This window comes from Canis lupus, chromosome 25 (assembly GCF_003254725.2).
Source record: "Canis lupus dingo isolate Sandy chromosome 25, ASM325472v2, whole genome shotgun sequence".
In the NCBI taxonomy this organism is placed as follows: domain Eukaryota; kingdom Metazoa; phylum Chordata; class Mammalia; order Carnivora; family Canidae; genus Canis; species Canis lupus.
The window spans coordinates 40,782,523-40,799,346 of record NC_064267.1 but is presented as its reverse complement, the minus strand read 5'-3'; the positions used below and the strand labels follow the sequence as shown (position 1 = coordinate 40,799,346).

Below are 16,824 nucleotides of genomic sequence, written 5' to 3'. Positions count from 1 at the left end.
AAGAAACAGAAAATTTGAGCAGATCCATAACCAGCAAATAAATTGAATCAGTAATCAAAAATCTCCCAACAAACAAAAGCCCAGAGCCAGATGGCTACCCAGGAGATTTCTACCAGACATTTAAGGAAGAGTTAATATCTATTCTTCTCAAACTGTTCCAAAAAATGGAAATGGAAGGAAAACTCCCAAAGTCATTCTCAACATTACCCTGATTCCAAAACCAAAGACCCCACTAAAAAAGAGAATTACAGGCCAATATCCTTGATGAACATGGTTCCAACATTCTCAACAAGATACTAGCAAATCAAGTCCAACAGTATATTAAAAGAATTATTCACCATGAGCAAATGGGATGTATTCCTGGGCTGCAGGGCTGGTTCAGTATTGACAAATCAATCAACGTGATCCACCAGGTTAATACAAGAAAAGATAAGAACCATATGATCCTATCAAGTGAAGGAGAAAAAAAGAAAAAGCATTTGACAAAATACAACATCTGGTGTTTTTTTTTTTTTTTTAAGATTTATTTATTAAAAAAAAAAAAAGATTTATTTATTTATTTGAGGGCAGCCCGGGTGCCTCAGCGGTTTAGCGCCGCCTTCAGCCCGGGGCCTGATCCTGGAGACCCGGGATCGAGTCCCACATTGAGCTCCCTGCGTGGAGCCTGCTTCTCCCTCTGCCTGTGTCTCTGCCTCTCTCTCTGTGTGTGTGTGTGTGTGTGTGTGTGTGTGTCATGAATAAATAAATAAAATCTTTAAAAATTTTATTTATTTATTTGAGAGAGAGAGAAAGTGCATGTGAGCGGGGGAGGGGCAGAGAGGGAGGAAGAGAGAATCCTCAGACTCCCTGCTGAGCAATGCCCACACTTGGCTCAGTCCCAGGACCCCAAGATCATGATATGAGCTGAAAATGAGAGTTGAATGCTCAACCAACTTATCAACCAGGCACCCATACAACATCCATTCTTAATAAAAAATCGTCAGCAAAGTAGGCATAAGTGAGACATATCTCAACATCATAAAGGCAATATACAAAAGACCCACAGCTAATATCATCCTCAATGGGGAAAAACTGAAAACTTTACCCTTATAATCAGGAACAAGACAGGGATGGTCACTCTCCCTATTGTTATTTTACATCTTACTGGAAGTCTTAGCCTCATCAATCAGAAAACAAAAAGAAATAAAAGGCATCTAAATTGTCAAGGAAGAAGTCAAATTTTCAGTCTCTGTAGATGACATGATATTCGATTTAGAAAACCCAAAAAACACCACCAAAAAGTTGTTAGAACTAATACATGAAGTCAGCAAAGTCACAGAATATAAAATCAACATATAGAAATCTGTTGCATTTCTATACACCAATAATGAAGCAGCAGAAAAAAGAAGTCAAGGAATCAATCCCATTCACAATTGCACCAAAAAGAGTAAGATAACTAGGAATAAACCTAACCAAAGGAGTAAAAGATGTGTACTCTGAAAACTATTAAACACTTACGAAAGAAATTGAAGGGGACACAAAGAAATGGAAAAACATTCCATGCTCATGGACTGGAAGAACAAACACTGTTAAAATGTCTATACTAAAAAAAAAAAAAATGTCTATACTATTCAAAGCAATATACATATTTAATGCAATCCCTATCAAAATACCATGAGCACTTTCACAGAGCTAAAACAAGCAATCCCAAAATTTGTTTGGAACCACAAAAGACCCCAAATAGCCAAAGCAAACCTGAAAAAGAAAAGCAAAGCTGGTTAGCACATACAGAAGAATGAAACCGGATGACTTTCTTTCACCAAAAATTTCTACAAAATTTAAAACCATGAAATATTTACTTTCATGTCATTATATTACATTACATTTACATTTATATAAACTGATAAGCTTTCACGTACTGTATTAAGAAATTGGGGGTGCTCACGTGGCTCCACAAGTTAAGCATCTATCTGCCTTTGGCTCAGGTCATGATTCCAGAGTCCTGGGATCAAGCTCCAAATTGGGCTTCCTGTTCAGGTGGGGAGCCTGCTTCTCCTTCTCCCTCTGCTCCTCCCCTGGCTCATTCTCTCTCTCTTTCTTTCTCTCTCTCTCTCTCTCTATCATAAATAAAATCCTTTAAAAAAAAAGAAATTGGAATTATGCATTGGATCCTAGTGGTTCCTTTGTATAGATAAAAGTTGGTGTTTCCTCATCCTGATTCAAGATCTTTGAATAAAAGAGACGCTGTTGTGTCTAGGTCTGTAAGTTCTCTCAAATAGCACCATTCATATTTAAGGACTTAAATGATAATAATTAGACAGTGGTTGATGTTTTTAACTTGCCTACATTTCTGCTTGAATTTTTTTTTTTTTTTACTTCCATGTATGCACTTGGCTCCCTTCTTTATGTCCATTGGAATCATCCACTGGCTTTATGGTGTGTGATACCAGGCAGCACTCATACCCATGGTGTGCATTTAGATCATTTAAGTCATTACTTCTCTTGGGAACAAGAAGGACATCATTTCTTAATTAAATCTTTTATAGCCCTAACACTCAAGGTGGCTATCGGTATTTATATTTACCCCAAACATAAGTAATGAAGATTTTAAAAAAATGATTTAATGTTTTTCATCAATAAATAATGTGTACATAATTAAATGGGAACAAAGATTTATACCAAGTAAATAAGATGTGAGTAGAAGTGGGAGTAGCTACATGCAAGGACCTAAATTTTAATCACTTTATGATCTCAGAAATAGCTGCACTTTTTAAATATTCTACCTCAAATTATTAAATTGGGCCTTGTGAAATTGACATTTTTGTGCAAACTATGAACAGCAACTTCAAATAATTCAGCCTTATGGACAATAACCCAGAAATCATAAAATGTCACCCAGTATTCTCTGATGTTCTTTACTTTATATTTCATTTAGTCTTTCTAGAAATTCTGTAAAGTATTTTACTATCTCCCCCTTAGACTAGGATCTAGCAAGCACAGAGCTGGACTTTGAAGCTCAGCTTGTGTGTAGGCAAAGCACAACCCCCTGCCTCTTCTGCCTTAAAGACGAAAAAAATGTTTCAGCCATATAAGGCGAGCACATTCTCCCAAGGGCCAGCTAAAGAGTCGACATAGATAAGTCATTTTCCATGTCTGGAATTTTCTCCATTGTTCTTTGGTAAAACTTACAGAACTTTAACACCCTGAGCAATGATGTGTCCTCTACATGGAAACCACAGTTATTTAAAAATATTTGAAAACGAGGTGGGTTTTTCATACATAGCCTACTTGCTTCTCCAGTTCTTGATTGTTAGTTCTTTTATCATACTTTGGGGATCTGGGTTATTCCTGGCTTCCATAATTCAGGAACAGCCCTGTTTCCTCTGTCATGCTTTCATTTGAGCATACTTATCCAGATTAAGGATAGTTAATGGTTTGAACTGAAATCATCCAAGAGTGGTATGAGCTTATTAAAAACAAACAAACAAACAAACAGTGTAAGTACAATGAATTTTGAGGGATAATATGTATAAAATCATCATATTTAACTTGATAATGGAAAAGAATTTCATGTTTTGGCCATGAGTGATTTAGGATCAGCAAATAGATCATCTCAACTACCACCTCCTGAGGTCCATCTCATCTATCAGAAGATATGAATTCTCTGCCTCCTCTCCCCTGCTCAATAGATGCTCTACATACCCCCAGAAAAAATATTTTCCCTATTAAACTTGTTAATAGATTTCTGTGGCTTACTTGCAGTAGTCAAAGTGAAGAGTTGAAAAGTCATCTTGATTCAAAAATAAATCAAAGGTTTGATGATGAATAGAGAGTCCCTCACCATCATCCGTGACATCTGTAATGATTCATCTGCTTGATATTTGATCAACATTTGGCTTTTCTTTGCTTGTACTATTCCAGAGCATGACTCCCGAGAGCTCAGAAATTTATCTCAACTCTTTATGTATTAGAAATCTAAATAACCTCTGTGAGAGAAAAGTAAGACAGGTGGAACCAAGTCTATCAGGTACTCATTTTCCCTTCAATATAAAATACAAACAAGGTAAAACTACCAGATAAATTCTGTTCCAAGGGAAATTTGACTCATCTCTGTCCCCACCATCCTTGGGCACCATTTTTCCTTAAAACTACTCCTTTCAGTGGAAGAAGAGGACAAGAGAAAGCTCTCATCACCGAAGAGAGGAGAGATGACAAAATTATGGTCAAAAAGTGTGTGTGTGTGTGTGTGTGTGCGCGCGCGCGTGCACACAGATTCCAGAGGGGAGGTAAGTAGAGGATCTGTGAAATAGGTGAAGGTGATTGAAAGGTACAAACTTCCAGTTATAAAATAAATAAGTCACTATGTGAAAAGCACAAATAGGAAATATAGTCAATAATATTGTAATAAGGGGGACCTGGGTGGCTCAGCAGTTCAACTTCTGCCTTTGGCTCAGGTCATGATCCCCGGGGTCCCGGGATCAAGTCCCACAGTGGGCTCCCCACAGGGATCCTGCTTCTCCCTCTGCCTATGTCTCTGCCTCTTTCTCTGTATCTCTCATGAATAAATAATATCTTTTAAAAAATAATATTGTATAAGTTGGGTGGTGACGGACAGTGACTGCACCTAGCATGCTGAGCATAGCATTGTCATGTCTAGAATTGTGGAATCAAAACATTGTAGAAAATTTTATCAGGGATCCCTGGGTGGCTCAGTGGTTTAGCACCTGCTGTCGGCCCAGGGCGTGATCCTGGAGTCCCGGGATTGAGTCCCACATTGGGCTCCCTGCTTGGAGCCTACTTCTCCCTCTGCCTCTGTCTCTGCCTCTCTCTTTCTGTGTCTCTCATGAATAAATAAGTAAAACCTTAAAAAAATTATCATTCACCCAAAAACATATCAAATGACTGACTCTGGTTATATGAAATGTCCAAAATAGGCCAATGTGTAGAGATAGAAAGATGAGTGATTGCCTAGGGCTAGGAGGAGGATTTTGGGGGGAGAAATGGATATTCATTGCCAATAAATGCATTTCCTTTTGTGGATGAAGAAATATCCTAAAGTTGGTTGTGATGGTTGCACAATTCTGTGAATATAATACAAACCATTAAAGTATATTTTAAATAGGTAAGTCACATGGTATGTGAATTATATCTCAGGAAAGCACATCTTTAAAATGGAAATATAAAATAAATATAGTGTGTTCTTTAACTGGTAAATGTATATCAGATATTGTATATAAGTATATCCTTTTGTTCCCAAAGAAATGTCTTTGGAAACAACAAAAATAGTGGGAAAATGAATAATTTTCTTGAGTAGCATACTTAGGTTAGCAATAAAATTGGCTTTATGTATGGCTAGTTAAAATACCTGTCATTGTTTAGGAATTCTTATATCTTTTACTCAGTCTCTCATCGCAAACTGCTTGAATAGTTGCCTTCAAAACAGCAATTCAAAGATATTTTTTAAAATATTGACAGGTTAGAGTCGCCTAGGTGACTTAGTGGTTGAGCGTCTGCTCAGGTCATGATCCCAGAGTCCTGGGATGGAGTCCCACATCGGGTTCCCCAAAGGGAACCTGCTTGTCCCTCTACCTGTGTCTCTGTCTCTCTCTCTGTGTCTCTCGTGAATAAATAAAATCTTGTTTAAAAAGAAAATAAGGGATCCCTGGGTGGCGCAGCGGTTTGGCGCCTGCCTTTGGCCCAGGGCGCGATCCTGGAGACCCGGGATCGAATCCCACATCAGGCTCCCGGTGCATGGAGCCTGCTTCTCCCTCTGCCTATGTCTCTGCCTCTCTCTCTCTCTCTCTCTGTGACTATCATAAATAAATAAAAATTAAAAAAAAATAAAATTAAAAAAAAATAAAAAGAAAATAAAATATTGACAGTTTAAAAAGCAGAAATTGGACAGTCTCCAGTGAAAGTAAAGCTCTAGATTTCATTTTGTGCAATTACCACAATCATTTTAAAGCAATAATAACTGGACACAAGTGCAGTTATCATTCCAAATGTTGTGTGTCTGACAGCATTATGGCATAACAACATTGATGCATAAATCGCCATGTTAGTTATCATTGGTCTAAAATACTAACAAAGGGGAAATCCCATATTCTTTCAGAGATAATTTTGGTCCGGGGTCCTGAATCTAATAGGAGCCTTTTGGTTGGGGTAAGAAAAGAGGCAATTTTTTCTTCAGATTTCTCAATCAGCATTTTGATACCATCAAATTAAGAGATCCCATCCTCTCTGCATGGCCAGATGGCTGCACTGTTAGAAGCTGCCGAAGGAAGGGATGAGCTTCCTCTAAGATAAAACTTAAGTATATAATTGATCATAGTCAACATTCAGATGCTCAGATTTTAAAGGCAATTTGACATCATGTTTTTTATTAACATTTTCTAAGCAAGACCTCCATAGAGGATGATTACCTTGCCTTCACAGGCGGTAGCTGACTTCAGGAGAGATGAGAAGGTACCCAGCAGAAGTCAGAGGCCCCACCCTCTGGACCACACACCTGCTGACATGCCACCCCTGGCTTAGTGATTTACCCCTCCTGGATGCATAATGCAATGGCATTTCTCAACTATCACATTAATTATCTGAAGAGTCCATAAAAAAAATAAAACTGTCCACACACAATGAGAGTTGGTCCTTGACAGTCATCAGTTCTTTTTCTGTGTTTTTTTTTTCTAGGAGTTTTTTTTTTAATTTTTATTTATTTATGATAGTCACACACAGAAAGAGAGAGAGAGAGAGAGAGAGAGAGGCAGAGACATAGGCAGAGGGAGAAGCAGGCTCCATACACCAGGAGCCTGACGTGGGATTCAATCCCAGGTCTCCAGGATCGCGCCCTGGGCCAAAGGCAGGCGCTAAACCACTGCGCCACCCAGGGATCCCTTTTTCTGTGGTTTTAATTCAAAATGTCAAACCTGAGTTTTGTATATGACATACAGTATTGTTTCTGTCTTATACGTTTTTGTCTCACCTAAAATGGCTTTTGTCTGACTTCTACAATAAATACATAATAAATATTTAAAACCATTTAGGTACAATTAATGCACAAAAGGTGCTATGAATTACAATCCCTGTTTTAAATTATTTATTTTTTCTTGTTTTACTACATTTTCTTTTTTTTAAGATTTTATTTATTTATTCATGAGAGACGCAGAGAGAGAGAGAGAAGCAGAGACACAGGCAGAGGGAGAAGAAGCAGACTCCATGCAGGGAGCCCGATGTGGGACTCAATCCCAGGTCTCCAAGATCATGCCCGGGGCTGAAGGTGACGCTAAACCACTGAGCCACACAGGCTGCCCTTCTTTTTTTTAATTTAAATTCAATTAGCCAAAATATATTACATACCTAGTTTCCAATGTCATATTCAGTGATTCATCAGTTATGTATAACACCCAGTACTCATCACATCAATTCTCTCCTTAATGCCTGTCACCCAGTTACCCCATTCCTCCTCCCTCGTCCCCCTTGGCAACCCTCTATTCGCTTCCTTTTTTTAAAGATTTTATTTATTTATTCATCAGAGACACAGAAAGAGGCAGAGACATAGGCAGAGGGAGAAAGAGGCTCCATGCAGGGAGCCTACTGCAGGACTCAATCCCAGGACTCAGGGATCACGACCTGTGCCGGAGGGCAGAGGCTCAACCACGGAGCCACCCAGGTGCCCCTCAATTTTTTTCCTAGAGTTAAGTGTCTCTCATGGTTTTTCTCCCTCTCTGATGACTTCCCATTCAGTTTTTCCTCCCTTCCCCATGGATCCTCTGCACAGTTTATTATATTAAATTTTAATGTTAACCTTTTTCTCACAATTTCTTACACCAAAATACATCTCTCTTTTTTTTAAGACTTATTTATTTATTTGAGAGAGAACGCATGGGGGTAGGGAGAAGAAGAGAATCTTAAGCAGACTCCATGCTGAATGGGGAGCCTGATGGGGCCTCGATCTCAGGACCCTGAGATCATGACCTGAGCTGAAACCTAGAGTCAGATGCCTAACCAACTGTACCACCCAGGCACTCCTACATCAGAATATATCTTATATCAGTATTTACTAAAACTCCATAGTGAAATTTTATTTTTAAACATGCTTACATGATTCTCTATTTATGAAAAGGAACTTATATGAAATAATTGATATTGCTTGACTAGATAACCCATAATACTAAACAGAGAAAACAGCATTATTACCTATGAACATTAAAATGGTTAGGATGTACAAGTAACTTTGGAAGAGTATTCCGTTAGATAGCATAAACACCAAAATCATAAAGTGACATCATGTTCTCAATTATACTTATTCTTCCAACATTTTATTTTAAAACTGTAATAATGACAGAAGAGAGGCATTTGCATTTGAAAGGTCCATACAACCTCATAATTTGCTTTGTTAAGAAGGCAAGAAAAGAAGTGTCTGTGTTCTCCCAGTGATGGTTTGTGTTTCCATCTGCCTCGGCTGAGTATGTCTGCAGTTGGTCTAAACAAGGACACGTGCAGACACAACATGAAATGTAGGTTCCGAGAAGAGAAAGAAGCTTCCATTGCAAGAAAAGTGTTAATGCCTTTTACATGTGTTTATTACCAATTGTAGTTCTCAACATTTAAGGTTTTTTTTTGTTTTGTTTTGTTTTAGCAAATCCTTATTCACAGAACAAAGAAGCCAATCTAAGTACTTTAAATAGTACCAACTTCTGGATTAACATTAGCTTGGTTAATTCTATAACTTCTCCATCTATTCCCTTATATCCTTACTGGAAGAAAACTTTGTTTATTGAAAACATTGGAATTCACGACGTAAATAAGGAAAACAATTATTACAGGGATGACACCTGTGATAACTGAGACAGTGCTTCCACTCCATGGGTGCATGTGCCTTTATCAGCATTTATTGAGCACCTACCAAGTGTCAGGCTTTGCTAAATACTAAGAATTCAGGGCTTGCCTTCATGAATAAATAATCTAGGGAAGGCTGAAGGGAAATGAACTATGTGCAAGAGATTATTAAGTAAACTCACATACTTAAAAAATATTTCCTCAGATCATTTGGTATATTTGGATTTGGACACTTGGGCATTTTACAGATCACTCCAGTGTGACATGAAGTGTCAACACAGAGAATTCACATCTTACTCCCAATTGGTTGCTATCTCTGACATACAGCCTCAACCTCCCTGCCCACGGAGTTCTCTCCAGAACCTGAGGGACCCCTCTTGACACACAGCCCATAGAACCATAGTGTGGAGTCTCCCCGGCTTTCATATTTTTGACATGGAACACTCACTCTAAACCCCTAGAAGTGTATTTTCAACTTCCATTACTAAAAGTTTCCTTTTAACCCCCTATGGTAACACAGGGAGCAGCCTCACCTGTTCAGCAGCACAAACCTCTCACCCCACACCCACCATGCCCCAGCTGTTCTGAGCACATGCTTTTTCTCATTTTTGGATTTCAGTGTTGGTAGATGCCTCAATCTCAAAAAACCCTCAGGTCTTTCTCAACCCTTATTGCACAGAGAGCAGAGCATAAAATTATGATTTCTTCTTTACTTCAACTCTTTAAAAAGTTTGCAGAATTATGCCCAGAGTCTTCATAGTGTAGAAAGAAAGGCATTGTGCTCACCAACTTTGGCCTCACTTCTGGAATTTCTCTAGGACGTGACTCTTGCCTTGGACTTCACAGCCTTTATCTTCTCCTTCTCTTCACTTTAATTAATTCAGAGCCTCTTACTGTCACTCAACAGGTGCTTATCAGAGGGATTTCATCTATTCATTGTTTGTGCCATTTTAGATATGTCCTGCTTCCTCCACCTTGAGTCCAGCCTTCTCTGCAATGCCATTTGTGATTGACCTCGTTCTCCCACCTTCCTTCTCCAGCACGTAGGCCTGTCACTTCTGTAATACTTAATATTGTGCTTCATAGATTTAAGAAATGTGTTCTGCCTCCAGACCATAACTCCGTGAGAGTAAGAACAATACCTGGTATTGTTTGTCTTCTCAGAACCCAGCATCAGAACCATACGTCTCAGAAACATGGAGCTCTTTGTTCTATCAACTTCCACAAACCTCTCACCCTACACCCACCATTCCCCAGCTGTTCTGGGCACAAGCTTTTCTCATTTTTGGACTTCAATGTTGGTGGGTGCCTCAATCTCAATAAGATCTCAAGGTCACAAAGAGTGGACAATAAAGAGAGCGATACCATTACATGGACCATTTTAGCAGGATGTGGATTTACTGTAAAATCATCAAAGCTGAAAATTCAGGGCTCATCTGGTGCCCAGGCCACTCTCCCAGGAGCTCACATGGTTATATATTTTTGAGAAATTTTCAAAAGGAAGCTATTTTAACTACAGTTATCTCTTTCCAATTAGATTCCCACTATATCTTATTATGTTGAGAGTCATTGGAGTGACCCACAAACATGTGTGGGGTCTGGCTTGGAAATTGAGTGTGGTTGTGTTTACATGAGATAACTTTATGTGGCTTGAGGTCACTTTAGTGTATAATTAAAGCCATTGCTAGCCATGCCTGTGGAGTGATGGCTCTCAGGAATATTTTTACCATTGACAGTGGGAACTCTGCCAGAGATTGAGACATGAAGGTATCAGGTCAGAAGTGGTTTCACAATATAAGGTATGTCCTACTGTTTCCAACACTAGAAATATGTAGAGAGTGGAGAGAAAACAAGATCTATTTGCCAGAAACTAGTCTGTGGAGAATTCTCCCAATCAGACATGTGAACTTATAAACACAAGACTGGGTTCTCATTGATGCCTGGTCAACAAAGAAGTTCTCTCCTGCAGTAAATTTACTTGATAGCTTTGAAAATTATAATTGCACCATATGCTTTTTGAATTTTTTAATGGGAATCAAACAAAAGAGAATTTATCCAAATTCTCACGGTTGTAGAGCACGAACTTGTAATAATATTAAGAGTGAGTATGCCTATAACAACTCATATATGAAAGAAATTTTGGAGTGGTTTCCCACTGAATTTGACAACAACTTGGGAAGTGTACAAGATATTATCAATAAAAGTTTGTGAAGCTGAAAAAATCCACTGAAAATATTAAGACTGAATTATCTTTCTGTTTTGTTTAAATAAAATATTATAAAACATCTGCCATATGAAAAGCTGATCAAAGAGTATGGAGCCAAAAGTGTAGGGAATGAGTATTGTGGAGATGTATTGAGCAGGGGATTAAATATCATTTTTCTGTAAGTTGTCACATTTGTGATATTTGTCACCCTTTTTAAATTTGAGACTTGTTGTGATTTCTTTTCTTCTCCTAAATAAATGAATATTCACCTTTACATCTAATTTAGAATTTCAGTTCAGTTTGCTTTTCCTTTTCTTAAAAAAGTTCTTCAAAAATTGTATATACATCAGGTTCTAAAAATCTGGATCATCCTCTACCACCAAGATATGGAAAGATACATGTGCCAAAGATGAGCAAGTGATGGTTTATGCCTGATTTTGTTCTAGTCTTGACCTAGCTGGCAAGTGTGGAGAATTTCCTCCAAACGTAGCCAGTTTCACATCACAGCCCAGAATGAATCAAGAGAAGAAAGTTCATCTCAGAGAACAAAAGACCATATCTGAGGACAGAGAAGTAATTACTATAGATGCCTTTTCTTGGTCTCTGCATTATCCTCCCCCCCACCCTCCCCCCCCCCCGTAATAGAAGATAAGAGCCTTGGGTGCCAGGTTAAGATAATGCACCTTTCTTTAAGGTGAATGGAAAACTGTCTAATCAGTTAGTAAATGCAGTCCCAGCTGCACGTTATTCAGAGCCCCTGAACATGAACAGATACTGAACCAGTTTTCCAAGGGCAAAGTTCCAATTATTGTATGAATATTCACAAACTGCTCTGAAACATGAACTCCTTCCAAGCACCATCTACTATCCCTGCCTCTCTTTTGTGCTACCCCTGAAGGAACTCATGCCTGGTTCCTAGTTAGCCATCCTATTAAACCAATGGAGGAGAGCCTCTGAGTGAGAGTGTGAATGGCAGTTCTTCCCACAAATGCCTATCAGGTTATTCTTAACAAGCACATACTGTAACCTAGAGATATGCTGCAAGGATATGGTGAGTTCAGAAAACCAGAGAATATTCCATTGAAGGGAATAAATCAGTAGTGAGCTTTACACTTTTGCAATATATAACTAGTGTAGTTCTTAAAGGCTCACCCCAAATCTTCCAATAATGTTTTTTGACCTCAAAAAGAGAAAGGATGGATTCTGAGAAACCATAATCCCAAACAACTGAAATTGAAAGGCCCCATATGCTTCTAAGCACTTACATAAGTCCAGACATCTGACTAAATATCCAAATAATGTTATCAGCTTTATATGAGCAAATCAACTTGAGTAAAAAGCTTGAACCACTATGTACACCTGAAACTGATGTAACATTGTGTGTCACCTGTACTCAATAAATAAATAAGTAAATAAATAAGATTTAAATTAAGTTAAATTATTCATTAAAGGGGAAAGGAAAATAATATATCTCACTTCTTTATGTTTTAAGTTTTCTTCTCCCTATCTCCATGCGAATGTCCATAGTAGATTTTTTTCTGTGGGCTGTGTTTGAAATTTAAACTACAATTTTCTTCTTCTTGTTCTGAATTATTTTTTAATATTGTTGCTCTTGGTTTCATACTCTAGCTTATTCAGACATTTATCTAAGATGACTAAAAAGAAGCAAAGTATACAATGGGATTAAATAAATTAATGAAAACCATGAAACAAAGAGAAGCCATTTATCATGCACTGGTTCGAAAATGAGAGAAGAAGGGAGAAATGAGAAAAAAAAGATAAATGGAGATAAATGTTTATTGCAATTAAAATCAGAGGTTTAGAGTACATAGTATCTTTTCTCCTATTTTTGAGATTGGATAACCCTTTATAAGTCTGAAGATTTTGTTGGGACTTACATTGACTTGAATACAGAAAGATCATTCTTTTTGTGGGGCCATGAACAGAAGAGGGCGTGCGGTGGGGTCAGAGGAATTGTGACTAGGGTGTGAGTGTTTTGCACAGAAGCCCAAAGGTACAGCGGCTGTTTCTGGGCCAGACCAACTGTACGAAACTTGCAGGACCCTCAAATATTTTGCCCCAAATGGGTTCCATGCTTTCTTCTAAAAGAACTGCCAGGTTTTTCACTTATTTGGCTGTTTTGGGGCTTTTTCCTAGGTTTGCTTCGTGAACCTGGATGTGAACAAGGATGCATGCAGCACAGAGCACCTGCAGCAGGTAACCCTGGGAACACGAGCTCTCCAGGAGCTCATAACAAAGGCTTGCTGGGCCAACCAGAGAGCCGACATGACTTCACCTATAAATGACACTCATTCAATTAGAGACTCTTTGGTTGGGTGGCTTCACCACAACCCATTTCCTGACCCTTTCCCTGCTACCTCCCATGCAGGTTGCCTTCGTTGTATTCATGAAATTGGCTTTCCCAAGATAACTGGGCTGCTCTCTGAACAGGTGCTTTCCCCTACCCCCAGGCCCTGCTAGATGCTTTCTCCACCCCCACCTCCTTTGCTCTCAAACACCCTGCCTGAGATGACATTTCCAAAGTTTTTCCAAACCTGCTTGATACCAGCCAGCCCTTCTCTGTGGCTCTCAGGTCTGGTCCCTCCTGCTGCTTTGATCAAACGTTTTGTCTCTAACTTGGGTTTCCTAGTCTTAAACTCAACTGGGGCTCAAACTCTTGGCATTCTGCAGCAGCTACATATTCCAACTCACAAGATTGAGAGGATCCTGATGTAAATCCTTGACAGCATGCAAGTACTTGAAGGTCCCCTCAGTCCTTTGGAACTAGAGGCAATAGGGGGTCTGATAGGAAGAATTGGTGTGATGTGGTTATCCTTTCAATGCCCAAAGTTGAAGATGGTTTGACCTCACTATTTGGTAGTTATACCAAATAGTGGTATTATAGTGGTGTGATAACACACCATTTGCAGCTTTGCAATCAGAACAGTCGGCCTGTGATTACTGTTATTCCTGTAATGTTTTTTTCTTGACAATGCTGCACCTGGGTTGGAAGCTTCTCAGACCTAATTGCCCACACAGATTATCCGTAATAGATTTCCACAGAGCTTCAAATATCATTCATCTGTGTAGTACTGGAGGGATTTGGGAGGAAAAATTGTACATATGCTTTCATTTAATGGACTTACGGTGCAGACAGAGTTTGTCAAAGAGACAGCAGGAGAGACCAAAGCAAGTTGGCATCTTGGACTGTGTGTTTGAAGATTTATATGAGTGATTTGAGACAGTCTTCTGCTACGGCTAAGAGTAGAAACTTAGCACTGATTTAGCTATATGAGCGTGTGTAAACTAATCTCTGGACCTCAGACTACTTATGTGTAAAAAGGGAAGTAATAATGTTACCTAATCCATATGGGGGTGTTGTGGGAATTAAGTGTACTAAGATGTAACTTGTACAGTCTTTAGCATAGCACCTAGTACATAGAGTGAAATGAATATTGGAAATTATTATTATTGATACTATGATTATTGACTCTGTTAGAATAGATGATTATAGTCAATAAGTCTCTTATTCCAACTATGAAGAGGATAAAAATCCTACTATGTATACCTGTGCTGTAATAGTAATTAAATGTCTACTTTGGAAAATTTAGAACTAAAAAGTTTTTAAAGCTTTATGGTTAAGTAATTTTCTATTCCAATCTAAACCTTTGTGCATCAATTTCATACAACCTCTTCTAGTAATAATCTTAGTATATTATCTAATCTATCATTTGTATAAGTTATATATTATTTTTGCAAGTGAATAGTTTTGGGGTAGTGCTTTGGAGGTGAAAAGAAATCACCTAAACAAACTAATCTCTTCCTCCACAGAAATTGGTCAATGTTTCACCAGATCTTCCAAAACTCATCAGCTCCATGAACGTCCAACAGCCAAAAGAAAATGAAATTGTCCTTCTAAGTGGGTTAACATCTGGAAATATCCAGGCAGATTTTGAAGTTTCACAGGTAAGAGATGTAAGCTCTTGATAAGATATTCATTAGTGATAGGTTATCTATGGTCAACTCTTGGCACAAGTCGTTATGAACTTCAAATAGATGCTACAAATAAGCTCCCATAGCAAAAGACTTCAAAATCTCTTTGTAATCAAAAAGTCCTCATTTGTATTTCTTCTGAATATGCCACTCAAGAGTTTGGCAGAGCTTCTTTTACCTCAACTCCTAACATTTATTATCTTCTCAAGTTCATGATGCTAACTTGCACCTAAACTAGAGCAGACACATTGGGCACAGAATGACTAGTTATCTTGGTTTTCTTCAAATCTATTAAATAATAAAAAAAAAAACAGACTCATTTTATGTTTCTCAAACAATACCAAAATTCTAATTCATACCGTATGGTCCCAGAATCCTAGCTCCTTCTTTCTTCTTATATTTATTTCTTAGGATATACCAAATGAGCCAGGCTAATAAATACAGGATAGCAACCCCATGGACAGAAAATGAGTTTCCTCGAAAGGCTAAAGTGAGTTAGTGAGTGAGTCCTTAAAGAGTAAAATTCCTAGAAGAAATGAACATTATTGGGATGCCTGCATGGCTCAGTGGTTGTGTGTCTTCCTTTGGCTCAGAGTGTCATCCCAGGGTCCCTAGATTGAGTTCCGCATCATGTTCCCCACAGGGAGCCTCCCTATCTCTGAGTCTCTCATGAATAAATAAATAAAATCTAAAAAAAAAGAAAGAAAGAAATGAACGTTACTAAAAATAAAGCAGGAATTCAGATAATATTACTCTCATTCAGTGCACTGATCTTCATTGCTATTAGATGAGTCGTTATAACATTATTTGAAGACAAGTTTTTACAACTATAAATTGTTTAGTTGATTTGCAGAAACAAATATAAGATTTCTAAAGGCATACTATATCGAAGATTGTGGATATTCCCAAATAAGTTATGCTGATAGTGACACATAATACAGCTACAGATTAAAATGTTGCACATTTGTTTTCCTTCAATTGTTCTTTCTTGGGTTCTAGTTTTTATGGAAAATTTTAAAATATTCTTTTATTTTTTAGTCCTTCCAAATGTCAAAAAACTCAGATACCTACCCACTATTTCTTGCATCTACTCCAGATGCTTTGTAAAAATTTGCACACAGCCTATTACAACTTGGTAATCAAGACCAGAAAAGGGGGGGATCCCTGGATGGCTCAGCAGTTTAGCACCTGCCTTCGGCCCAGGGTCAAAGTGGAGTGGTCCTGGAGTCCTGGGATCGAGTCCCACATCGGTCTCCCTGCATGGAGCCTGCTTCTCTCTCTGCCTATGTCTCTGCTTCTCTCTGTGTGTGTCTCTCATGAATAAATAAATAAAATCTTAAAAAAAAAGAAAACCAAAATCCTCATTAAAAAAAAAAAAAAAGAAAAAGACTAGAAAAGGGGCACCCAGGTGGTGCAATCAGGCCTCTAACTCTTGGTTTCAATTCAGGCCATGATCTCTGGTGTGGTGATCTTGGTGTCATGGGATGAAGCCCCACTGTGCCCTTTCTTGGCTTCGTGCTCAGTGTGGAGTCTGATTGGGATTCTCCTCCTCTCCCTCTGCCCCTCCTGCTCATTCTCTCTCTCTGTCTCTCTCTCTCTCTCTCTCTAATAAATACTTTTTTAAAAGACAGGAACAAAATTTCTCCTGGTCAATCTAATAACACATTTTCTTAGTGAGAAAGAAAAGAGAAAACAGAAATGGTTCTAGTGCTTTCTCTGTATACTGGGCAAAGGTATGATGACCAATAGGAATTTTCAAATCTGAGTTTTAAAATAGTATATCTGCACCAGTCCTATTAGGATTTTAATTA

General features: G+C 38.3%; 1 protein-coding gene across 3 annotated transcripts in view; it reads left to right on the top strand.

Annotated features, from left to right (window-relative positions):
- LOC112669845 (SPHK1 interactor, AKAP domain containing) overlaps positions 1–16,824 on the top strand; it is a 169,470-nt gene that overhangs the window by 114,563 nt on the left and 38,083 nt on the right. For all 3 annotated transcript variants that reach the window (XM_049101236.1, XM_049101237.1, XM_035721754.2), the window contains 2 exons: positions 13,178–13,237; positions 14,852–14,986. In XM_049101236.1, coding sequence (XP_048957193.1) covers positions 13,178–13,237; positions 14,852–14,986 — 195 coding nt within the window. The remainder of the gene's footprint in view (positions 1–13,177; positions 13,238–14,851; positions 14,987–16,824) is intronic.